General features: G+C 46.5%; 1 protein-coding gene across 4 annotated transcripts in view; it reads left to right on the top strand.

The window, feature by feature from the left end:
* Positions 1-26,239, top strand: part of SNTA1 (syntrophin alpha 1) — an 80,907-nt gene that overhangs the window by 41,858 nt on the left and 12,810 nt on the right. For 3 of the 4 annotated variants that reach the window (XM_042931233.1, XM_042931234.1, XM_042931236.1), the window contains exon 3: positions 15,327-15,512. In XM_042931233.1, the coding sequence (XP_042787167.1) occupies positions 15,327-15,512 (186 nt within the window). Of the gene's footprint in view, positions 1-11,148; positions 11,588-15,326; positions 15,513-26,239 lie in introns of those variants that run through there. The other variant, XM_042931232.1, reaches the window with a different exon arrangement.

Consider the following 26,239-nt stretch of genomic DNA (forward strand, 5'->3'; position numbering starts at 1 on the left):
CAGGGGAGAGCAGAGATAGGGAGAGAGACAGAGAGCGAGAGAGAGAGAATCCCAAACAGGCCCTGCACTGCCAGCATAGAGCTCGACATGGGGTTTGAACCCACAAACTGTGAGATCATGACCTGAGCCAAAGTCGGACACTTAACCGACTGAGCCACCCAAGCCTCCAGGTGAATAGGTTTTTTTTCTTTTCTTTTTTTAAAATTTTATTTATTTTGAGAGTGTAAGAGAGAGCCCAAGTAGGGGAGGGGCAGAGAGAGAGAGCAAGAGCAAGAATGAGAGAGAGAGAGAGAGAGAGAGAGAGAGAGAGAGCACTGTCAGCTTGGAGCCCGATGTTGGGCTTGAATCCATGAACCGTGAGATCATGACCTGAGCCAAAACAAAAAGTTAGACGTTTAACCAACCAAACAACCCAGGCACCCCTCTTTTTTTCTTTTTTTAAATTTAAGTACAATAAAACCTTGGTTTGCTAGCATAATTTGTTCCAGAAACATGCTTGTAATCCAAAGCAATTTTATATCAACCGAATTTCCCCATAAGAAATAATGGAAACTCAGATGATTCATTTCACAACCCAAAAATATTCATATAAAAATGATTACCATACTATAATATAATACAAAATAATAAAGAAAATACAAACTGTAAAGAAAAATAAACAAATTAACCTGCACTTACCTTTGAAAAACTTTGTGGCTGGTGTGAGGGAGATGAGAGAGGAAGCTTACTGTGTAAGACGACTTTCACTATCACTGACAGAATCACTGCTGTCTATTGGCTCAACGGAATCTTTTTCTTTTCGTGCAACTTTAAAAAGGAACTTATCCAATGACACTTGCTTTTGCTTCCTTTTGAGGATTTCTGGGAAATGTGACATAGCATTGATGATCACCCACAATCCTACGGAGAGAGAGAGAGAGAGAGAGAGAGAGAAGAACCATTGGCTCAGTTATGATCATGTGACATTTGACATCACACAGGTACAACTCGTATTGCAAGACATCGTTTGTCAAGTTAAAATTTATTAGAAGTGATTGCTCATCTTGTGGAACACACACAGAAGAAGTCACTTGACATCCAAGGTTTTACTGTAATCTCTATACCCAAGGTGGGGCTGGAACTCACAGCCCTGAGATCAAGAGTTGCCTGCTCTACTGGCTGAGCCAGCCAGGGGCCCCCAAACTTTTAATGATTAAAACAGTTTTAAATTTACCAAAAATAATGAGAATATTACAGAGAGTTCCCATACATTTCACATCAAATTTACCTTATTAACAATATCTTATATTATTATGGTACATTTGTCACAATTAACCAATGTTGATACATTATTAGTATCTAAAGTTCATACTTTATTCAGATTTCCTTAGTTTTTGCCTAATGTCTTTTTCCGTTCCATCGTCCTCCAGGATACTACACTACATTTAGTTGTCATGTCTCTTTAGGTTCCTCTTGAGTGTGGCAGTTTCTCAGACTTTCCTTATTTTTGATGACCTTGACAGTTTTGAGAACTAGTTGTGTATTTTGTAGAATGTCACTCTATTAGGATTTGTCTGATGTTTTTCTCATGATTAGACTTAGGTTATAGTCTTTTTTGTTGTTTTATTTTATTTTTTTTGTTTTTAATGTTTATATATTTTTGAGAGAGAGAGAGAGACAGAGTGTGAGTGAGGAAGGGGCAGAGAGAGAGGGAGACACAGAACCTGAAGCAGGCTCCAGGCTCTGAGCTGTCAGCACAGAGCCTGACTCAGGGCTCATACCCCTGAGCTGTGAGATCATGACCTGAGCCAAAATAGGATGCTTAATCAACTGAACCACCCAGACACCCCAGATTATAGATTTTTGAAAGAAAGACCAAAAGACAGATTATCTACAAAAGGGAGGAGTATTTGACTGACAGCAAAACTGTCAATGGCTTCAATGGAAGACAGAGAAGACAGGGCTGAGGGAACATGCTGAGGGAAAATCTGCCAACCGAGAATTCCCGCTCAGTGAGACTATTTTTCAAGAACAGCATAAAATAAAAACACTTTCAGATATAAGAAAAACAGAGATTTTCGTGTTGTAAGGGTTAAATTGTACTGTAGGGCTAATGCTTAACTTGAAAGATAACCATTTTGTTCTAACACTGAAGGTCAAAAGATAACAACCTTGCTTTTACTCTTGTAAATCATACTTCATACTCTTGTGAATCAGGCTTTACCAATGAAGGAAACAAAACCTCAAAAAAGAGCATCAGACACAGGTCAAGGAGATCCACTGGTTGCAACTTAGCTGCAGAAAGTCTAAAATAATCACCTCATTCGATAACTGTTTCTGACTCATCTGGCAACTGTTTCTAACTCATCTGGGAACTGTTTCTCTGTTCTGTTCCCAGATAATGATAAAACGATGTGATCGGCTTTAAAAACTCTGTACCCCGGCTATTCGAGGCCACACTCTTTTTTTATTTTTTTTATTTTTGAGACAGAGAGAGACAGAGCATGAATGGGGGAGGGGCAGAGAAAGAGGGGGGACACAGAATCAGAAGCAGGCTCCAGGCTCTGAGCCATCAGCCCAGAGCCCGACGTGGGGCTCGAACTCACGGACCGCAAGATCGTGACCTGAGCTGAAGTCGGACGCTTACCGACTGAGCCACCCAGGTGCCCCACGAGGCCACACTCTTATCAAGAGTGTTGGTCCCGATCGGTCGGCCTTGCCTCTCATTGTAATAAACTTTGTTGCAACTGTCACTGGTGCCCGTAGCATTCTGTTTCAGGAGTCGTGTGGATGCAACATTTGGTGCGTTGGCCGGGAAAGTTAAAGGTCTGAAACAGGGCCCTTTCCTTGGATTGTTCTGCGGGAAAGTTAAAAGTCTGAAACAGGGCCCTTTCCTCAGATTGCTCCACCGACCCCTGAGAGGAAGCTCGGGATTGGGAGAGGTAAAGAATTCTTGGGGCGCACCATTTGAATGACTCAGGAGGGTCTGCTGGACGCGGCTTTGTACATTAGCAAGATGTTTTAATTAGTTTAAATTTATTTATTTATTTATTTATTTATTTATTTATTTATTTAATGTTTATTATTTTTGAGAGAGAAAGTGCGAGTGGGGGAGGGGCAGGGAGAGAGAGGGACAGAAGATCTGAAGCCGGCTCTGCACTGACAGAAGAGAGCCCGAGAGGGGCTTGAACCCACAAACCACAAGATGGTGACCTGAGCCAAAGTCAGACACTTAACCGACTGAGCCACCTAGGCGCCCCTCAATATTTTTAATACTTAAGAAAATTAAATGTAATCCTATCAAACCAACCGTGTTAGTTTTCCACTGAAACCCTCCAGTATCCTCTAGCTTGGAATAAAATCTCTGTGTATTTCCTTGTCTCAGGGGATCCGCATTGTTTGGCTCCTGTGACCTCTCCGCACCTTCTCCCTTGGTTTTAAGCTAGAGCCATCCAACGAAGCCAAGGTCTTTCCTGCCTGAAGACCTTTGCACGGACCCTTTCCTCTAGGCATAATTGGCTCCTTGTCAATTTTTAGGTTTTAGATTGAATATACCTCTTTCCCTGACTACCTTCCAGAAGGTCGTCTTGCCACTTGTTATCCTCTATTATTGTCCTCTGTTTATTTGTTTTTTTCAGGCACACATCAGTTTGATAATTATTTTATTTATTTCGTTTGTTTGTTTAAGAAAGACTCCCCCATTAGACCATGTATTCCACTAGGGCAGGACTGTATACATCTTATTTATTTATTTAGAATGAGTGGGGAAGAGGGGCAGAGAAAGAGAGAGAGAGAGGGAGAGAATCTCAGGTAGGTCTCGATCCCACAACCCTGGGATCATGAGGTGAGCTGAAATCAAGAGTTGGATACTCATGTGACTGAGCCACCCAAACGCCCCTATTTATTTTTAAGTAGACTCCACACCCAGTGTGGGACTTGAATTCATGACCCTGAGATTAAGAATCACATACTGTACTGACTGAGTCAGCCAGGTGCCCTAGGACTGTACATATCTTGTCCATGATCTATCCCCAATACATAGCATAGCACCTACCTCAGAGTTGGGACTGAGTAAATATTTTTGAATGAATAAATAAATGAATTGACGTCAGATTGAGAGAGGAGGCCCAGGAAGCATTTGTTTTATTAGAAAGTATGTGATTTTCCAGGGTGCATGGTTGCCTCAGTCCATTAAGCTATTGACTCTTGATTTCGGCTGAGGTCATGATCTCGCAGTTGTGAGATGGAACCCCACGTTGAATTCTGCATGGGCTCTGTGCTGAGTGTGGAGCTTGCTTGGGATTCTCTCTCTCTGCCCCTCCCCTGCTTGAATGGGCGCTCTCTCTCTTAAAAATAAGTAAATAAACTTAAAAAAAAAAAGCAGAGGGGCGCTTGGGTGGCTCAGTCGGTTAAGCATCCAACTTTAGCTTAAGTCATGATCTTGCTGTCTGTGAGTTCAAGCCCTGTGTCGGGCTCTGTGCTGACAGCTCAGAGCCTGGAGCCTGCTTCAGATTCTGTGTCTCCCTCTCTCCCTCTGACCCTTCCTCACTCATGCTCTGTCTCTCAAAAATGAATAAATGTTAAAAAAAAAAAAAAGATGTGATTTTCCACACCTACCCTAGCCCCACTAAACAAAATTTGTTGAATAGGTTAAAGTAAGATGCAAAGAGGGGCACCTGGGTGGCTCAGTCAGTTAAGTGTCTGACTTCTGCTCGGGTCATGATCTCACTGTCTGAGTTCGAGCCCTGCGTTGGGCTCTGTGCTGACAGCTGAGAGCCTGGGGCCTGCTTCAGATTCTGTGTCTCCCTCTCTCTCTGCCCCTCCCCATTCTCTCTCTATCTCTCTCTCTCTCAAAAATAAATAAACATTAGGGGCGCCTGGGTGGCTCAGTCGGTTAAGCGTCCGACTTCAGCTCAGGTCACGATCTCATGGTCCATGAGTTCGAGCCCCGCGTCGGGTTCTGGGCTGATGGCTCAGAGCCTGGAGCCTGCTTCCAATTCTGTGTCTCCCTCTCTCTCTGCCCCTCCCCCATTCATGCTCTGTCTCTCTCTGTCTCAAAAATAAATAAACGTTAAAATTTTTTTTTTTAAATAAATAAACATTAAAAAAATTAAAGTAAGAAGGAAAGAATTCCAGCTGTGGATGGTATCCTTTTAAGTAGAAACCAGAATCCTGTTCTGCTATATCATTCATTCATCAAACATTACTGGACTTTTACTCTTTACAGGTCTTGTTCTGGGGGTTTAATGGTGGGCAGTGCAGTGCCTGCCCTAACAGTGGCAGATCACTGGGTCCTGCCTAAAGATATGAGGTTTTGAATTCAGCTCTTCTCTGAGACTTCAGCCTGGAAGACCATCTCTCTATCTTGCAGAGACCTAAGCTTCTTTTCCTCTCCCTCACCAAGCGTTCATTCATTCACTCACTAATTCATTCATTTACTTAAGAGATATTTATAGTGCCAGGCACTACGCTAGGTGCTGGGATTATAGCAATAAACCAGGTAGATAGAGTTCCTGCCCTCACTGGGTGTCCAGTCTAGTGAGGAGACAGGTGATAGTCCGGTAAACAAACACGTGAAGCATGGAGTACAAATTGTTATGAGTGCCATGAAGAAAATGAACAGGATGGTTGTGGGAGAATTACATTTTTTCTCAGCTTTAATTTGAACAAGCTTTTAAGGAGGCAGACGGAGTCTCCTGCACTGAGACAGGAAGATTAAAAAGTGTGTGAGTTCCCTCTCCCTACCTTGGCATGGGTGGTGGGTGTGGCCTCTTACCTGGAATGGGCTGCCTTGTGGAGAGGTGAGGTCCCCATTACTGGAGGCATCCAAGCTCAGGCTAGAGGCAGAGCTCTCAGGGATACTCTAAAGGGGCTTCTTGCTTAGGGTAGGGTGGGGGAATTGGAGTTGGTGACATCTGATGGGTCCTCCTTTTTTTTAAATGTTTATTTATTTATTTAAAAAATTTTCTTTAATGTTTATTTTTTAGAGAGACAGAGAGCAAGCAGGGGAGGGGCAGAGAGAAAGAGAGAAAAAGAGAGAAAGAGGGGGAGACACAGAATCTGAAGCAGGCTCCAGGCACTGAGCTGTCAGCCAGAGTCTGATGCGGGACTCGAACTCATGAATTGTGAGATCATGACCTGAGCCGAAGTTGGACACTTAACCAACTGAGCCACCAAGGCACCCCAGATGGATCCTCCTTCTAATCACCAAGACTCGAAGGTGCTAACATACATTTGCCCTAAGTTCCACATGCCTACATTCTGTGCATCTGACTTTGACTAGGATCCTAGGTAGCCCAGTAGAAAGGGCCAAAGCTTTGGAATTAGAAATAACTTGGTTCATATTCAGGTTCTGCTGTTTATTTAGCTGTATGGCTTTGGACAAATCCCGTTCCCTCTCTGAGCCTTGGTTTTTCCCTCTGCAAAATGGAGATGATAATGCCTGTCTTAGAAGGCTGCATTGTAGATTATAAGGGAAGCACTTGGTTTGGTTTCCATCCCACGGGGCACCATGGACTCTTAGACATTGGAAGCCTTTCAACCTCCAGTAAGCTCCAAACCTATTCTGGGGTCCAGTATGGTGTCACAGTGAACCCTGGGGCCAGACTGACTGGGCTTATCACTTTATGTTCCTGAGCCTCAGTTTCCTCATCTGCCTAATGGGGATAACAACAGGACCTACTTCCTAGGTTGTCTTGAAGATTGAAGGAGATGATCTATGGAAAGCAGTTACGTTAAGCAGTGGGTCATGTAAACTTGCATTATTGCTGCCATCATTGGGTCTGCTTCCTGCCTTGGAGCCCGTGCATAGAGACCTCTCTACTTGACTAGGACCCCAGACTCTAGGTCCAAGGGGTTGAGCCTGCAGGGCCTTAGTGGTAACTTGAGACTAGTCAACTGGGCAACTCCCCTTCCTCTTTCCTTTGCCCTTTCTCCTCTCATCCCTTGGGGCTGAACTGGTTTCCTCTGGGAGCTCTGCCCTGGGGTTTGGTGGGGAGTCAGGCTTGTGTGTGTGTGTGTGTGTGTGTGTGTGTTTGGAAGGACAATTTCTGAGCCACAGCAGCAGAGAGACATCAGCTGACCACAGTGGTATTCCTCCAGGGAATTGGTACAGGGCTCCTGGGGGCAGGCTGATTGGGTCACAGCTGATCAGCATTGCCCATACTTTGTGATGACAGACACAGACACACACACACACACACACACACACACACACACACACACACACTCACACATATGCACATAAAACACCCATGCACATACTCATATATATACACACACATATACACGTGTACAGATACACATGCATACATCACTCTTTTTTTCTGGCTCTACATCCTCTTCCTTCTCTGCTAGCCTCCTTTTATTCTGTACACATTCACCCTTCTTCCTCCCTTTCCATTATAACCATTGAAAATAGTCCCCTAGGGGAGGAATTCTGTATTAGGGCTCTTTCTCACCAAGTTTGTCTGGGGCTCATTAAGTCTTTTTTAAGCAGGGCAATACGTGGGGGGACTTTTAAGGATCTGGCTCCAGGCTTTGGTCCTGGGAGAGGAGTCTGGTCTCTTGCCTCCTGCTTGATCCCTCCTCCTCTCCCTCCCTACCTTCTAAGTGAAGCTTCCAAAGGCCAAGTAGGATGTAGTTCTCATTTATCATAAGTGTTTACTTTTGTCAGTAACTTACTTTTGTAAGTGTCCCTAATTTTCTCAGGTGGTTTCATCATCTTTAGAGCATAAAAGTCATACTTTAAAAATTTTTTTTTTTTAATTTATTTTGAGAGAGAGAGAGCATGAGCAGGGGAGGGGCAGAGAGAGAGGGAGAGAGAAGATCCTAAGCAGACTCTGAGCTATCAGTGCAGAGCCCCACATAGGGCTTGAACCCATGAACCATTGAGATCATGACCTGAGCTGAAATCAAGAGTCAGATGCTTAACCGACTGAACCACCCAGGTGCCCTTACAAGTCATACTTTTAAAATAGCGATGCGTAGGGGCACTTGGCTGGCTCAGTTGGAAGAGCACGTGACTCTTGATCTCAGGGTTGTGAGTTTAAGCCCCACATTGGGTGCAGAGATTGCTAAAAAAAATAAACTTAAAAAAATATCAGTGCATAACACTATATTTCCTTGTTTCTTCCTCCCATCCTTCCTTCCTCTCACTTTGTTTCTGTTTTTCATATTTATTGAATATCATACATATGTCAGGCCTTGTGTGTGTGTGTGTGTGTGTGTGTGTGTGTGTGTGTTAGTTGTGTCTTTTCTTTTTTAAAAGAAAATTTTAAAGTTTATGTATCTTTGAGAAAGAGCGAGAAAGAGCAGAGGAGGGGCAGAAAGAGAGAGAGAGAGAATCCCAAGCAGGCACTGCACCATTAGTGCCAAGCCTGATGAAGGGCTCAAACTCAGGAACAGTGAGTTCATGACCCGTGTGGAAATCAAAAGTTGGCCGTTTAACCAATTGAGCCACCTGGTGACCCTAGTTGTGTGTCTTTCTGTTTTGATACTTATCACTCTAAATTAAAGCTATTTGATGCCTGTTTTCTTTTTTTTTTTTTTAATTTTTTTTTTAACGTTTATTTATTTTTGAGACAGAGAGAGACAGAGCACGAATGGGGGAGGGTCACAGAGAGAGGGAGACACAGAATCTGAAACAGGCTCCAGGCTCTGAGCCGTTAGCACAGAGCCCGACGCGGGGCTCGAACCCACGGACTGTGAGATCATGACCTGAGCCGAAGTCGGACGCTCAACCGACCAAGCCACCCAGGCGCCCCTGATGCCTGTTTTCTAAAATAATTATAACTGATTTTTTGAATGCTTACTATGTACAGGAATTGTGCTAAGCAGTTTGCTGGCATTCTTTATTTATCCCTTATAATAATCCCAAGGATAGTAATTTTAATATTATCATTTTACAGATTATGAAATGGAAAGCTAAGGGGGTTAAACAAGTTATTTAGGACCATAGAGATAGAAAATGGAAAAGTTCTTCACCACCTTGGGATCCTGCCTCTCAGTGGGCTGTGTGTCCTGTGAGGTGAGGACACACCTATCTTGTTTTACAACTATCTTGTTTACAACTATCTTGTTGCAACTTAGTGCTTGTGTACCTAGCACTATGCCTAGCATATAGGGGGTATTCAATAAGTACTGTTGAATGAATGAATTGTAAGCTTGTTCTTTGCTGCTATGTTGCTGTGGGAGTGAATGGGTTTGGAAACCAGACAGAGTCAAGTTGGAATTGATGTCTGTTTTTACTAGTGCTGTGTCTCAATTTCCTCATCTATAAAATGGGAATAATATACACGGCTGTGCAGGGTGTGTGAGATTTAAATAACAAAGTCTATAAATCAGCTAGCTCATATGCCAATGTACAGCAAGCTGAATAAATGACATCTATGTATTATACGTACACGTGTATATATAATACATATGTATTATGTATGTGGCCTCAGTGGGTTTTCAGTGGTATGGAGCCATTCCCTTATGGTTGGGACAGTTGGGTTGGTCTATAGTTATTTGCAAACATAAGTTTTCTGTGGACAACTTGTGTATGTACCTGTTTTCTTGTGAGTTTCCTTTTTCCCTTGATCGTATCTACCTGAAGGTGCAGAGAGTCTATATAATGATGTGGCCCTAAGGATTTATTGCCCAACACGTCCCTGCTAGGAGTGAAAGCTGGAGATGAGGGGCAGATATGAAGGCTGGGTGAGGTGTGTGATTTGGGAGGGGGGATTTTTCTGGTAATGATCCCACTTCACCTCTGTATTTGGCAGCTGTTTGGCAGTGGTTCACGGCCTAGTCTCTGGTGTCAACAAGTCAAGGTTTGAGTCCCAGCTCTGCCCTACTCACAAATGTGTGACGAGGGCCAGTTAGACCTTCTAAATCCAAGTTTTCCCTTCTGTGTAATGGGAGTGTCCTTGACTGTAGCTACTCCGCGAGGCTGCTGTGATGTTGGGATAACACAGGAACATGCTCGGATAGACCTGGCCAATGGTAAAGCATTCAGTAAATAAAAACTGCCATATTGATTGCGCAGAAGCCACAGTTTACAATGCATTTTCGCATTGATTTAATCCTGACACAAACTCCATGAGGTAGGGATTATTGGGACCCCCATTTCAAAGATAAGGACACTGAAGCCCAGAGAAGTGAAGTGACGAGATCAAGGTTGACATGGAGCTAACAGAGCGATGTCCAAACCCAGAGCCCCACCTTCCAGCCCTGTTTCCTCACATCAGGAATTCTGGGTTCTCCTCCAACCAGGTCTCTCAGTGTGGGACTTCAGGCTTTTCTCTATTCGACTTTTTTTTTTTTTTAACATTTATTTATTATTGAGAGACAGAGAGACACAGAGCGTGAGCAGGGGAGGGGTAGAGAGCGGGGAAGACACAGAATCTGAAATAGGCTCCAGGCTCTGAGCTGTCAGCACAGAGCCCGACGCGGGGCTTGAACTCACAGACCGTGAGATCATGCCCTGAGCCGAAGTCGGTCGCCCAACCAACTGAGCCACCCAGGCGCCCCAACCCTATTCGACTCTTAACAGAACAAGGGTTTAATCTCTTAAACTCCCAATTTCGACGTGCGGACCCTGTCCACCACCTCCCCAAGACCTGAGCAGAGACTGCAGCGTGCTCATCCCGGTGGGCGGGACCTGTCAGCTTTAGAAGCCACGCCCCAGCCAAGCCACGCCCACAGACCAAAGCCCCAGCTGGGAAACCAGCTCTTTCCAAACCCCAACTGAGAAGTCCCTGAGGGCTCGATGCCTGCCTCTTAAACGCAAGCCGTGTCCCTGGAAAGCACCTCTCCGCCATACATAACTCTGCCCCGACGCCCAAAGCCTCGCACCAGGATCCATGGTTCTCATCCACGTCGGAGAGCTACAGTCCGGCCTCGACGTCCTTGCCCAGCTCAGAGTCTCCGCGGCGGGATCCTGCTCCGGACACGAAGCACCGCCCCCGTATAGCCCCGCCCATCTCCCCACTCAACTGCTTCTCTCCTTACCTATTGACCCCTACCCCACCCTGCACCCTTACGACCGCAACCCCGAAGTAGTCCCACACTGCCTCCTTTAGATGCAGGGTGCAGCCTCAGTCCTCCAGCCAGCATGCCTGCGGCCCCGCCCCTCGCCGGTAGCCACACCCCCTGGCCAGCCCCGCCCCCGAGGCTCCACCCCCAGCGGCCGGGGGTAGGGTGGCGGCTGGCCCAGCCGGGCCCCCGCTGCCCTCTGCCCTAGGCGCTCGGTCGGAGCGGGCCGGGCACTGCAGGGCTCGGCGAGCTCGGCGGCCCGGGGGCTCGGAGGCGAAGATGGCGTCAGGCAGGCGCTCCCCGCGCACCGGGCTGCTGGAACTGCGCGCCGGGGCTGGCTCGGGGGCTGGCGCCGAGAGGTGGCAGCGGGTGCTGCTCAGTCTGGAGGAGGACGCGCTGACCGTGAGCCCCGCCGACGGCGAGCTCGGCCCGGAGCCCGGCGCCCCGCGGGAGCCGGAGCCCGCGCAGCTCAACGGCGCCGCCGAGCCCGGCGCGGCGCCCCCGCAACTGCCCGAGGCGCTGCTGCTCCAGCGGCGCCGCGTGACGGTGCGCAAGGCAGACGCCGGCGGGCTGGGCATCAGCATCAAAGGTGGGCGCAGGGGCACCGGGGGCACCGAGGGCACGGGGTCGCGGTGTCTGTGGGGCCGCCGAGGGCGCAGAGGTCGCGGGGGCTGGCAGCGTACGGAGGACATAGAGTTGGAAGATTTCTGTCTGGGGGCAAGGAGGGTGTCTGAGGGGACAGAGGGAACGAGGACACCTGAGCACCAAGGTCGGAGGGGTTTTGGGAGTCGGAGGCCTCCTCCGGAAAGCACAGGTGGAGGGGGTTGGGGAGCACCGAGGACAGGTGGGTGGGGAGTTCTGTGTGGAGGCATAGAGATGTCAGGGGTTGCATGGACATGAAGGATAAGAGGAGCCCCAGGGGAGCAAAGGATGGAGAAAGGGGATTGAGGCCTGGGAAGCTCCTAGGCAAGGAGGAGGAAGTCCCTGGGACACAACCAAGGTGGAGGGGAGGGGTAAGGCCCTGAGTTCGGAGCACAAGGGTGGTTTGGAGACCTGGGTAGACAGGCTGGGCTCACAGACCCGGGTCCAGAAAGGATCTAGAAATCTGAGGGTCCGGGGCCCTGTGTACCTAGGTGGAGAGTCCTGACAACTGGGTTTGAGTTTCCTGATCCAGCCATCTCCACCTGGCCCAGAATTGAGAGGGGGTGGCCATAGAGTTGCCTCTCTGAGAAATCTCAGCCCCAATACAGAGAGCTTTCTTTAGGTTGCAACCAGGTTATGTTTGAGTCCTGGATCCATGTGAACCTAGACAATCACTTCCCATCTCTGAACTTTAGTTTCCTTACTTATATGATGATAGAGTTGTAATGATTCTCTGAGAACAGGAGTCTGAAGTACTCACCCTGCCAACACACAGTAGGTTCCTGGTTAATTTTTGGTGTTAGATGAGAGGAAAAACAGAACCCAGGAAAGACTCCCAAAGCAACTAACCATAGTGCTTAAAATCTCTGCATACTCCCAACCGCTGGGTTTACCATTCCTACCCATCTGCTTCTCAGGTTGCTATCTGTCTTGGGAAGGGGTGTCAGCCCTTGTATCATCTTGGATATGCACTGGTCTGTCTCCCTGGTGCTGGGTCTTATTCATTGGTGTCTCCAGACCCTTTGGCCTGGGTGTCTCCAGACGCTTGGCTGGGGATGGTAGTGACTCAGCTACCACTGTGTGCTGAAGGCTGTGCCCAATACTCTAGGTTTATGATCCGTTTCGTCCCAGCAAGAAATGGTAACAAGTGGGGAGCATAATCTCCATTTTGCAGGTGAAGAAAGTGAGACTCACAAAAGTAAAACTATTTTCCCATGCTCACACAGTGAGTGACAGTGCTGGGATTTGAACTTCAATTATCAGGCCTCTAAAGTGCCGAGGGGTTTTGGTTCTTCCCCATGGAAGGGCAGATTCCTAGGCAGCCAACCAAAGGAATCTAAAAGGGAGAAATGAGGAAGACAGAGAGTAGGCACCAGTCTTGTCCCTAAATTCCAGAATGGGAAAGGGCAACAGATCAATCCAGAAATTGCACACTCAATATGTCAAAGGAGGGAAGAACTTAGAGTTAATACAGAGTTCTATTTTATAGATAGACTAGCTGAGACTTGGAGAGAGCGTGGACTTTCCAAGGTCAGGTAAAGTTACACCCTAGCTCCATAGTTCTAGGTGGGAAGGTACTTTTAGGAGGGGTCAAGGGGGAAAAAAAAAAAGGAGGGGTCAGGGAAAGTGTCAGCTCCATTCAGTTCTTCCTTGGTAGAGACTGAGCTCCTGTTGCCACGATAACCTCCCTTCCAGGGTCCAGACCAGCCTGGGGCAGCCTAGAATGATCATAGCTTCAAACTAGACTGAAGTCCCTAGTTTCAGGTGGAGAAGAGCAGGTATAAATAGAAACCCATTCCTTTCTAGGTTTCAAGCTCTGTGCAGTGCAGTGAGCCTGTGTGGGGGTCAGGAGAGGCATTCTAGTCCTACCTTTGCCATCAATTTGTTGTGTGACCTTGAAATAATGACCTTCTTTCTATGGGCAACTAGTTCCTCATCTTCAATATTTTGGGATGGACTGGTGATATGATATTTGAGGGCCTGACTTGCAGTCCACCATAGGGTTAAGAGTGTTGGTTCTGGAACCAGGAGACCTGGGTTCAAGTACTGCTCTGCAGCTAACTAGCTGGATGACCTTGGGCTTCTCTCCATACCTCATTTTTCCTGATAGGAAACTGAGCATGCATGTGTGATTGGGGTGTTGTAAAGATGCAGTGAGACAACAGTGAAAGCATTTAGCACAGTGCTTGGCACTTGGTATGTGGAACTAATGTGAACTATTATGACGATTCATATTTTAAAATGATATTCAAGGGGCGCCTGGGTGGCTCAGTCGGTTAAGTGTCCGACTTCAGCTCAGGTCATGATCTCACAGTTTGTGGGTTCAAGCCCCACGTCAGGCTCTGTGCTGACAGCTCAGGAGCCTGGACCCTGCTTCGATTCTGTGTCTCCCTCTCTCTCTGCCCCTCCTCTGCTCACACTCCGTCTCTCTCTCTCTCAAAAATAAATAAACATTAAAAAAATTAAAAAAATAAAATAAAAATGATATTCAAGAATTTAGCAATAAAGCAATTCAGTAAGTTGTATTAGCTTTCTTTGCACCAGAGATGCAATTTGGATAGGCTTTTGAAATCTAGACTTAAAAATTTTTATTATTTTATTTTATTTTATTTTATTTTATTTTAGAGAGAAAGGGGTGCCTGGGTGGCTTAGTCGGTTAAGCATCCAACTTCGGCTCAGGTCATGAACCTTGTGAGTTTGAGCCCCACATCAGGCTCTGTGCTGACAACTCAGAGCCTGGATCCTGCCTCAGAGTCTGTGTCTCCCTCTCTCTCTGCCCTTCTCCCACTGGCGCTTTGTCTCTCTTTCTCAAAAATAAACATTAAAAATTTTTTTAGAGAAAAGAGAGAGTGGGCGGGGGAAAGGGGCAGAAGGAGAAAATCTTAAGCCATGCTGAGCGTGGAGACTGACGTAGGGCTCGATCCTACGACCCTGGGATCATGACCTGAGCTGTAATCAAGAGTCATATGCTCAACCAAATGAGCCATCCAGGCATTCCTGAAATCTAGACTTTAAGGCCTTCATTTTCAGCTGGGTCCTAGATTGTCAAACTTTCTGATTGCTAAAAAGGACCTTGGGGGTGATAGCAATAGCTGACTTCTATCTTTATTCCAGATTAAGGAGTATCAGTGGGTTCCCCCATTGTAGGAAAATTACTTAAAATCCAAAATACTTAAGAAAAAAACTATTGAAGCACTTTGTAAGTTACTCAAACACTGGCAAACACCCAAAGCACCAGTGACCAAACTACATTATGAATTTAGAAAATGATTTATTAGTGTTCCAGACTTCTAAGACTAATTTCTGAGATTCTCTTAACTCTCTCATCCCCACCTTCTTGGCACTGGGCTGGGCACTGAGGTAGGCCTTCAGAGGTAATTCTGCCTTGGGGCACCTAGGTGGCTCAGTCGGTTAAGCAGTTGGCTCTTGGTTTTGGCTCAGGTCATGATCTCACGGCTCATGGGTTTGAGCCCTGCATTGGGCTGTGCGCTGACAGCATGAAGCCTGCTTGGGATTCTTTCCCTCCCTCTCTCTGCCCCTCCCCTACTCATGCTCTCTGTCTCTCTCTCCAAATAAATAAATAAGCTTTAAAAAAAAAAAAAGGAAAAGAAAGAATTTTGCTCTCGTGTGACTCTCAAGCATTAGAGCGTCTGCCTCAGTTTCTTCCTCTTTCTGTGCCTGTGCAGGGGGCCGAGAGAACAAGATGCCTATTCTCATTTCCAAGATCTTCAAGGGCCTGGCAGCTGACCAGACTGAGGCCCTCTTCGTGGGGGATGCCATCTTGTCTGTAAATGGGGAGGATCTCTCCTCTGCTACCCATGATGAGGCGGTGCAGGTCCTGAAGAAGACGGGCAAAGAGGTGGTGCTGGAGGGTAAGCAACGGGGACCCCAAGGATGTTCACTTCTTTCCTATTTCCCCCAGGCTTCAAGTGGCCGCAGCCCAGCAGTGGGGGCTGGGAGGTGGGCAGAGACGAAAACAGAGACAGAACTTGGGGACCTGCCTTGAGACAGTATGGCGTGGTGGTGGGAGAGCCGGCCCAGAGCCAGACAGACCTAGTTTTCATTTTCTCTCTCCTGTTCATTAGCTTTGTGGACTTGGACAAGTCATTTCATTTCCCTGAGCTTTAGTTTCCTCACCTGTAAAACAGAGATTTAACTTCTGGGTTATTTCTGTAACCCTTGCTGGGTTGTGTGATCAGGACAAAAGGTACATGGCAGGATCCTCCACCCAGTGAGTGAATCAGGGAAGGAGGGGGCAGGGCCTGGGGAGGAGGCAGCTAATATTCTTTCTTGAGGAAACTGGAGAGCTCCCAGCTCTAGGGTCCTTAAAACCCTGAGACCCATCCTCCCTTGGGAGAGGACACGGCCTTTACGTTGCAGGACATCAGATCCTTCCAGCAAGGATCAGAGAGGAGTTTTGGAGGGACCTTGGTGGTTCCTCTCCACTATCCCCGTACTCTGTGGTCTTGGATGAGACCTTTGTCTTCTCTGGGCCTCAGTTTCCCCATCAGTTATTGTAAGTCTCTTGCTGTGACTGTCCCATATCTGCCTTTTGCCATCTCGCTCAGGAGGTTTCTGTTTTGCTCAGCCCTTTCTTCAAACTCCCCTCTGTCAGTTCCGGAAGCTGTGGGGGCCTGAGGAATGTGTGTTTGGCTCTTGGCCCAGAACAGGCACAGGGAGATGGCGGGGGTTGATGGAGAATGCCATGGCTAGCAAAGCTGCTGAGCTGAGCCCCAAGCCTGAATCCTGATAGGTGGCCCTTGTTTTCCCAAACAGGTCTCCAAGAGGCCACAGAAACAAACAGGCTCTGGGTGATCTTTGGCATTCTTGTGGCCCTGACCTCAGTTCTTTCTCACTTTTGTTTTTATTTTTACATTTTCGATGTATCTATTTAAATGCCACTGGTGCATTTTTTAAATGTACACTTTAAAAAAGTCAAGTCTGCAGTATTGGCCCTTGAAGCTTAAGTATAACAGTCATAGTTTAACAGCAAGGTTAAATAACAAGATCACTCATAAATGATATGGATATAAAAGACTCCCCTACCCTATGCCTCATTACTTTGGTTTTTTTTTTTTTTAATTTTTTTTTTTAACATTTATTTATTTTTGAGACAGAGAGAGACAGAGCATGAACGGGGGAGGGGCAGAGAGAGAGAGGGAGACACAGAATCGGAAGCAGGCTCCAGGCTCTGAGCCATTAGCCCAGAGCCCGACGCGGGGCTCGAACTCACGGACCACGAGATCGTGACCTGAGCTGAAGTCGGACTGCCTAACCGACTGAGCCACCCAGGCGCCCCTCGTTACTTTGGTATTTATAGCCAGTATGCAGTTGAAACCCATCAAAATGTCATTCTTTCGTTGACTTGAGGAGCTCTTTTAGTTTCTACTGTTTGAAAGTTTAATCTGTAGATGGTAAAATTTCTACTGCAGACACATTTCTAATCCACGCTGAGGTCCTCCTCATGCTTTCATCTTTGGGGCGAGAATGTCTATCTGGGCTCTCAGCATGAGTCATTCTGAGAAGATAACATCTTTGAGTGTTAGAAGCTGGAAGTATCTCCTGGCTTCAGGAGCTAATACCCAAGCCTTCTGTATTATTTTTGTACTCCATTCCTGCCTTACTAAGCCAAGAAACATTTATAGACACCTACTGTGTACCTGGTGTGCAGAGCACTGGGTCAGAAGCTAAATCAGACCCAGGTCTTCTCCTGCAGGAGCTCACTATTTGGTGGAGGAAACAAAACATAAATACTGTCTCATTCATACAAACTATTTATTTATTTATTTATTTATTTATTTATTTATTTATTTATTTATAGTTTACTTATTTATTTTGAGAGAGACAGAGAGAGAGAGAGAGCGAGAGCGAGCGTACAAGCGGGGAAGGGGCAGAGAGAGAGGGAGAGAGGGAATTATAAGCAGGTTCTGCACAGGTTCCGTGCTGTCGGTGCAGAACCTGATGCGGGGCTTGAACTCACAAACCATGAGATCATGACCTGAGTCAAAATCAAGAGTTGGATGCTTAACTGACTGAGCCACCCAGGGGCCCCTCATACAAACTATTTAAAAATCAATTTCTAAAATTCTCTCTGGGTGATTGGTACTAAGGAGGGCACTTGTTATGATGAGCACTGGGTATTACATGTAAGTGATGAATCACTAAATTCTACTCCTGAGACCAATATTACACTATATTTTAACTAATTAGAATTTAAATACAAATTTGAAAAAAAATAATAAAAATGAAAAAAATCTGTCTGCTCTGTGATGAATCTCTGGCCTTGGGTAAGACCCTTATTTTCTCTGGCCCTCAGTTTCCCTATCAGTTGGGATTAGACCAGATCAGAGATGATCAGTAGCTTTCATTTTGAGTGCCATCTTCCCTGGTGGCTACTGGGAGTCACGTATTTGGAAGTTTTGGGACGTCTTGTCTGGGCTCAGCAGAAAGGAGCTGGAAGTGATTAACAATGTCTATCATGGATACAGTAGGGAAGAGAAGTGTACCATTCCAAGACTGGGAGTCCTCAGCTGTTAACGTTTTTTGAGACTTTTCCCAGGGTAAGATCTTTCCTTGGCAAATCTTGCCCCAGGCCTCTGGCTGGAGCTTGGCCTATCTCTTGCCCCAAAAAGGATGTGGCACATAGTAGGCACTCAATAAATGTTAGTAATTACCCTCCTGTCCCATCACATTTATAGAGAATTGATATTATTTCCTCATGGAATGTTTGGTAGCATTCTCCAGGGAAGCCATCTTTATGGAAAGGTTTTTTTTTTTTTTTTTTTTTTTTTTAACATTTATTTATTTTTGAGACAGGGAGAGACAGAGCATGAATGGGGGAGGGTCAGAGAGAGGGAGACACAGAATCCGAAACAGGCTCCGGGCTCTGAGCTGTCAGCACAGGGGCCCGATGCGGGGCTCGAATTCACGGACCGCGAGATCGTGACCTGAGCCTAAGTCGGCGCTCAACCGACTGAGCCACCCAGGCGCCCCTATGGAAAGGTTTTTAACTGCACTTCCCATGTTCTTAATAGGGCAATTTTGATGATCTATTTTTTCTTGAGTGAGCTTTGGTAGTTTGTGTCTTTTAAAAAATTTGTCCATTTCATCTAAGTTGTCAAATTTGTTGGCATAAATTGTTTATAATCTTCCCATATTATTCCTCCCTTTTGGATGAGAGTGTTCTCTGCTTTCTCTTTCCTTCTCCTTTTATACTAGTCTACTCAGTGGTTTTGAGGGGAATCTCAGTCTAGTGGGGTGGGGGGACAGCTGAGCAAAAATGCTAGATTACCAACATGTCACAGGTGCTGAGATGGGAATCTGTCCATGGATCAGGGGAGACAGTGGTTACTTCTCTCTGGATAGTCAGGAAAGACTTCCTGGAGGGGCGGGGGAATGCTGGTACTTTATGAACCATAAGCAGATGTGGGTATGGGGTTGGGGAAGGGCATTCCAGGCAGGGGAGCTGTGTGAACAAGACCTCAGGTCTTGTCAAGTCAATGACTTGACTTACCTGGGGAGCTACCTGGGAAGTAATTAGCTTTATCCTGAGCCTAGGGTATAAGGAAGGGAGTGGAGAAAGAGGAGAGTATCCAGACTGAGAGCCTTCAGAGCCTTGAATGCCAGGCTAAAGGCATTTGGACTTCCTCTGGAAGGAAACAGAGAGCCATTAAAGGGGATTCAGCAGGAGCAGCACATGGGCAGATCTGGGTTTTAGCAGCACCAGCCTGGCACTCCCTTTGGAGGGAGGCAGAAATGGATGCAGAAAGGCAGTGAGGAAGCTGGGGCCGTGAATAGGAAGGAGATGGTGATGGTTTCACCTAAGCAGGCTTGGATAAGAGGAAGAGTCTGGAGGTTGTGGCCTTCTTGTTGTTTTTTTCCAGCTTTTTCTTATTTGAAGTCTCTTTTAAGGTGCTCTCCTAGTGCAGCATATTTGTGGAAAGATAATTCCACCTAAGGCAGAAAAGGCGTGGGGGCAGGCACTGGGGTCAAGAGCCTGAATTGCAGGGGTGACCTGAGAAGCCTGGAGGACATGAGGCAGCCAGGATGCTGGCATGTGGTTGGTCCTTGAGATCTGATGGAGCTTATGGAGAAGGTAAGGGTCTGGTAGCTTCACCAGTCTGGACTCAGGGTTCCTGGGACCCTCTCTGGGCCTATGTTCCACCTTGGAGCCTAATTACTAGCCACATCATTCAAAACTTTCCCACCTCCATCCCAGTCCTGGGGCCACCTCCAAGGGGCCATGGAAAGATGGCTCTTCCTTTGGATGTGAACCTGGCGGGGCAGCTGGGCATCTTTCCTGAGGCCTGGGGTTCAATGGGTACAGAGTCCCCAGAGAACGTCCTAGAAGGACAGATGTCACTAGCAAACTCTGGGTGCCAGACTTACTTCTCCGACCTAAGTCAGGGGTTCAGCTAGGCCTCGGTAACCCTAGCCTGCCTTGTAGACCTTTTCCCCTGCTAGTTCAGGGGTTTGCACAAATGTCTTCATCTTATTCTCAGCCAAAGGGATGTGTTCGCAATCGGAATCTGGGCCCAAGCCGGCAGCCAACTGTCTGCTGCTTAGAGAGGCCCATTGTGTCCACGGACCTGGAGCCTGGGCCCTTGGAGACAGGCCTGGGAGCAAAGGGAGGGACAGCCAAATGCCTCCCCTCCCTCTGCCCACAGTGTGTCTGGCATGACAGGGACAACAGTGATCCTGTGATGCCTTAAAAAATAATACTAAACGACAGGGGCGTCTGGCTGGCTCAGTCAGTAGAGCATATTACTTTTGATTTTGGGGTTGTGAGTTGGGTGTAGAAATTACTTAAATATAGGGGCACTTGGGTGGCTCAGTCGGTTGGTTAAGCATCCGACTTCGGCTCAGGTCATAATCTCACAGCTCATGGGTTTGAGCCCCACATCTGGCTCTGTGCTGACAGCTCCGAGCCTGGAGCCAGCTTTGGATTCTGTCTCTTCATCTCTTTCTTCCCCTCTCCAGCTCATGCTCTGTCTCTCTGTCTCTCTGTCTCTCTCTCTCTCTCAAGAAAGAAAGAAAGACATTACCTAAAAATAATTTTTTTAATAATAGGTTTTTTAAAAAATTAATTTATTTATTTTGAGAAAGAGAGAGAGAGCAAGCAGGGGAGGGGCAGAGAGAGAGGGAGGGAGAGAATCCTAAGTAGGCTCCGTGCTGTCAGCACAGAGCCTGACTCAGGCCTCGATCTCATGAACTGTGAGATCATGACCTGAGCTAAAATCAAGAGTCAAATGCTTAATCGACTGACCCACCCAGGCATCCCAAAAATCAAATCTTTAAAAAATAATAATACCAGAGGACAGTAAAAATTAAAGTCAGTTTCAGTACTTTGTACAAAGTAGGGAGGGTACATTCCACATAACGATCGAGTTTTAAAAGATAACAGGTGTAGGAGCGCCTGGGTGGCTTAGTTGGTTGGCATCCGACTCTTGATTTCGGCTCAGATCATGATGTCATGGTTCATGAGATGGAGCCCTGTGTTGGGCTGTGCGCTGACAGCGTAGAGCCTTCTTGGGATCTTCTCTCACCCTCTCTCTTTGCCCCTCCCCTACTCTCTTTCTCTCTTTCACTCTCTCTCTCAGAAATAAATGAACTTAAAAAAGAATAACAGGCAGAGAGTAGCATGTCCATAAATATTCATGATAAAAGGCAGTATAGAGTGATAGGAATTGCTATAATTCCCATTTTACAGACAAGGTCACCAAGGTTTGTTGAGAATAAATAACTTTCTTCAGGTCGTATGACTAAGAAATCGACAGAATTCAAACTGAGCTCTGTCTGGTTGCAGAGGCCAATATTGTTTCAGCCTTGGGTAATACCTGCCTTGCATGGTTATTTGCAAGATTAAAAAATAAAACACCAAGGGGCGCCTGGGTGGCTCAGTCGGTTAAGCGTCCGACTTCGGCTCAGGTCACGATCTCGCGGTCCGTGGGTTCGAGCCCCGCGTCAGGCTCTGGGCTGATGGCTCAGAGCCTGGAGCCTGCTTCCGATTCTGTGTCTCCCTCTCTCTCTGCCCCTCCCCCATTTGTGCTCTGTCTCTCTCTGTCTCAAAAATAAATAAACGTTATAAAAAAAATTAAAAAAAAAAACACCAAGGGCAGTGCTCGTAGTAGGTATTTGATCATTTAGTTTATTTGCTATTTTTAAGGATGAGACAATGCATTCGGAGTGCGTAGCACAATGTCTTTCACATGCAAACATTCAGTGAATGTCAGCCTTTATCATCTTTATATCAGCAGCAGCCATCATTACTGTTTTCTCCAGTAAACTTGAAGGTCTTTCAGGGCAGGACTCATGTGTAGTTTGTCTCAGAGCCCTATGCCTGGCACACATTAGCTTTTGGCCAGTAGGGAATGATCTGTGGGGGTACATCTCTGACCCTTTCTACTTTACCTTAACCATGTCAGTTTCAGTTGACTTTCCTAAATGTTTAAGATGGGGCTCAAGGCTCAAGCTGGGCTTGACTAAGTCCTGAGAGTGTTGGTTATAAGTCCTTGGAACTCCTGCTGGGTCCTCCCCTGGCAGATGGGGACTTCCTAGTGTCCTGCCCCAAATTTGGCTTAATACATCACTACCGTTAAAAGAGGGATGTAATTAATGGATGCAACTAATATGAAGCTATCCTGCTTGGCTTAGCCAAATGATGCTGTGCCCCTGAGGTGCCTGAGAGATTTCTGACCTGGGAACACAGTCACGAATGGAGCCCCCGCCTAGTCCTCCCATGGCCACAAACACCTATTGTTCCAATCATTGTTCTCAAGGAAACATTTATTTGGACACACACACACACATACACACGCACACACATGGCTTTGGGCCATGTGACTCCCTATAGATAAAACTTGGCTTAATCTCTGCCTGGATCTTGATTAAAATGCCAGTGGGGCTCTGGAGACAGGTTCTGGCCCCAATTAACTGCATGAGTCTGGCTGCTGATGGTGGTGGAAGAAATAATAATGATAATAATAGTGATGATGGTGTCTGCTTTTTATTGAGCACCTACAGTGTGCTAGGCACTGTGCTAAGTACCTTCCATATATTTTCTCATCAAATCCCCAAAACGACCTCTATGAATTAGGTTTGTTATTCATCCCACTCTGCAGATGAGAGCACTGAAACTCAGAGAGATAAAGCTGTTTTCCCGAGGTCACACAGAGATGGAATTTGAGCTCAGATCTGTTAGATGCAAAAACTTATGTTCTTAAATATTTATACTGCACTGCAAGTCACGTTACATAAGGATCCAGACCCTTCTCATTGAACTGTTGCAGTTAGGTGAAGATGTTTTTGTGAGGGTCAAGTTTGGTGGTTGGTCCATAGTGGGCACTCAGTAAGTGTTTCTTTCTCCCACTACTAAGGTCCTGAAACCCTTTGCTTATTGAGTTGATGAGGGCTTCAACTCTGAATCCTTCTTAGATGGTTCGGGATGAGGTGCTATGTATTTTTCTTTTTAAAAAAATTTTTTAATTTATTTTTGAGAGAGAGTGAGAGAGAGTGAGCAGGGAAGGGGCAGAGAGAGAGGGAGACACAGGATCTGAAGCAGGCTCTGCGCTGTCAGAACAGAGCCTGATATGGGGCTCGAACTCATGAATGGCAAGATCACGATCTGAGCCGAAATCAAGAGTCGGACGCTTAACCAACTGAGCCCCCCAGGCGTCCTGAGGTGGTATATTTTTTGAAGTAAACTAGATTTTTAAAAAATGTAAAAAGTGGGGCGCCTCGGGGGCTCAGTCGGTTAAGTGTCCGACTTCGGCTCAGGTCATGATCTCACAGTCTGTGTGTTTGAGCCCTGCGTTGGGCTCTGTGCTGACAGATTGGAGCCTGGAGCCTGCTTCAGATTCTGTGTCTCCCTCTCTCTCTGTCCCTTTCCCACTCACTCTCTGACTCTGTCTCTTGAGAGAATCTCTCTCTCAAAAATAAATAAACATTAAAAAAATTATAAAAAATGTAAAAAGCAATATATGCTTAAAAAAAACCCCAGGAGAATATAAAGCAATTATCTTTTCAAAGAGATAACCATAGTTGATATTTTCACACTTTCAGAAAGTTTCCGTATTTGTTTTTATCATTTAACAAGTTGAGGAGGACATATTTCCAACTCAGTACATGTAGCTCTATCTCATTCTTTTTCTTCTTTCTTCCTTCCTTTCTTTCTTTCTTTCTTTCTTTCTTTCTTTCTTTCTTTCTTTCTTTTGAGAGAGAGAGAGAGAGAGGGAGGGAGGGAGGGAGGGAGAGAGAGAGAAGGAGCAGGGAGGGTCAGAGGGAGAGGGAGAGAGAGAATCCCAAGCAGGCTCCATACCCAATCTGGAGCCTGACATGGTGCTTGATCCCACGAGCCAAAATCAGGAGCCGGACGGTCAACTAACTGAGCCACCCAGGCACCCCTCTGTCTCATTCTTTTTAATGATTGGGTAATATCCCATTATTGGGATTCATATATTTATTTAGCAAGTTTTTTTTTTTTTTTTTTTTAAGTAGGCTCCATATCCAGTGTAGGCCTTGAACTCATGAACCTGAGATCAAGAGTTGCATGCTCTACTGACTGAGCCAGCCATGCACCCCCATTTAACAAGTATTTACTGAACCTCTGCTCTGTGCCAGGACTTGATGGAGGCACCATGGATACAGCCATGCACGAGACTGAGCAGTCTGCTGATCAGGGAGCTCATGTCTTGTATTTAGCCACCCCTGCTCATGGACATTCAAGTTGTTCTTACCCTTTTGCCCCCAGACAGTGGTGCTGTGAGCCCTCTGTGCACCCGTAAGCATTCATATGAAGCGGGGCTCCTGCAAAAGATATTGTTAAGTCAAAGTGTTCACATGCCTTTAGCATCTTGAGAGATGGTATCCCCTGTACTGCACAAGGATGCAGTAAGGGGAGATTTTTATGCCCCAGAGTGTAGCAACTCAGGCTCTGTTGGTCAGCCCTAATGCAGGGCCTGCCAGGGGCTGGGAACTATTTATAACCTAGCCTTTCTGGACCAGCAGGACCTTAAAGGTCACTCCTTCCAGAGCCTGTTGGAACCCCATGTCCTCTCCACACCATCTTTGGTGGGCCAGTGGGCAGCCTGGACACTAATCCCCATAATACCTTACTCTGAGAGTTGTTGCATCAGTGCCCATTATATAGGTAAGGAAAATGAGGCTCAAAGAGACCTTGGGACTCGCCAATGCCACATAGCAAGTGACAGGGCCCGGATTAAAATCTTTGCCTATCATGCTTCCTGTGCCCTTCCCCTTATACAGTCATACTGAGAATAGCCGCGGAAATAATAACCACACTGCTGTTCATTGAAGACTTACTCTATGCTAAGCAGGGCAAAGTGCTTTGCAGGTATTGAGTCTCAATACCCTGGGAGGTAGATATATTTTACTCCTATTTTAATGATGAAGAAATGGAAGATCTCAGATATCAAGTCACTTGTCCAGGGTCACAGAGCAACGAAGTTCAACCCAAGCCTCTCTTCAGAGCCCGCATTCAATGTTTTCTTTCCAGGATGAGAAGCCTCAGGCCTGTCTATATTCATTCATTTAACAAATCTCATACTTCCTGATTACTTGGTACTATATGTCAGTACCTGATTACCTGGTACTATACTAGATTCTGAGGATCCTCTAGTGAACAAGAAAATAGGTCCCTGCTCTCATGGAACTGACATTTTGGTTGGAGGAGAGAGTATAGCCTAGTAAACAATTGGATAGGTCGTGTACTTTCTGGTAGGGGCAAGTAAGTGACCACCCACTGAACAGACAAGGAACAGCTTGAGCTTAGATGGCAGGCTTCAGCCAAGACTCACAGCCAGCACATTCAGTCACAAACATTTATTGAGCACTGGGATACGTGCTGGGAATACTATGTTGAGCCAAAACAGATGTATCCCTGAAGCACATATGTTCCCTCCCAATTGTACTGGGCCAGGTGAATGGTCCTGCCCTGTCTCAGTTCCTTGTGTTTCTAGTAGAATCTTTTGGGGCCAGGGCTGGGGCCTGTCTTTTGTTGGCAGAGCAGGAAGTCCCTGGGAACTGGGGCCTCTGCAAGGGGCAGGGTGTTCTATGTATGTCTTAGCTTTCTTGGGGAGGAAAAGCCCATGTGTCACTGCTTTACCAGGCTCCTGGGGCTCCTGGGCCAGGAGCTTGGCTGGGGAGGGTGTAGATACCAGCTGGGCTTATCTTTGGAGTCTCAAGAATGCTGACCACAGGGCCATCAGCTCTCAGGCCACTGCTTTTGGATAGCCCCACCCTGCCTGGTCGGGTGACTCAGACAGAAATCAGAGCAGGGAGGAGGCCTCAGAGCTGGGCTATTTATGGCCACACTCTGGGGCCCCCAGCACCCCACCCCCAACTCTGGGACAAGCCAATTAGTTTGTGAAACCCAAGCCCTGTTTTGGGCACCGGCTGGTAGGCTGTCCATTTATAGTATGTTTCTGTGGGAAAGGAGAAGGAGGACCCAGTTCTGGGATGGCCCAGACGGGTGAGCAGGGGCTCTAGCAGTTTCTCTGGCTTCAAAGTTGACAAATGTTCATCTGCTGAACACGTAGCATAGGAGATCCCTGCTGGATTCTGGGGACACAGAGATAAGTCA

Source organism: Panthera leo, chromosome A3 (assembly GCF_018350215.1).
Source record: "Panthera leo isolate Ple1 chromosome A3, P.leo_Ple1_pat1.1, whole genome shotgun sequence".
In the NCBI taxonomy this organism is placed as follows: domain Eukaryota; kingdom Metazoa; phylum Chordata; class Mammalia; order Carnivora; family Felidae; genus Panthera; species Panthera leo.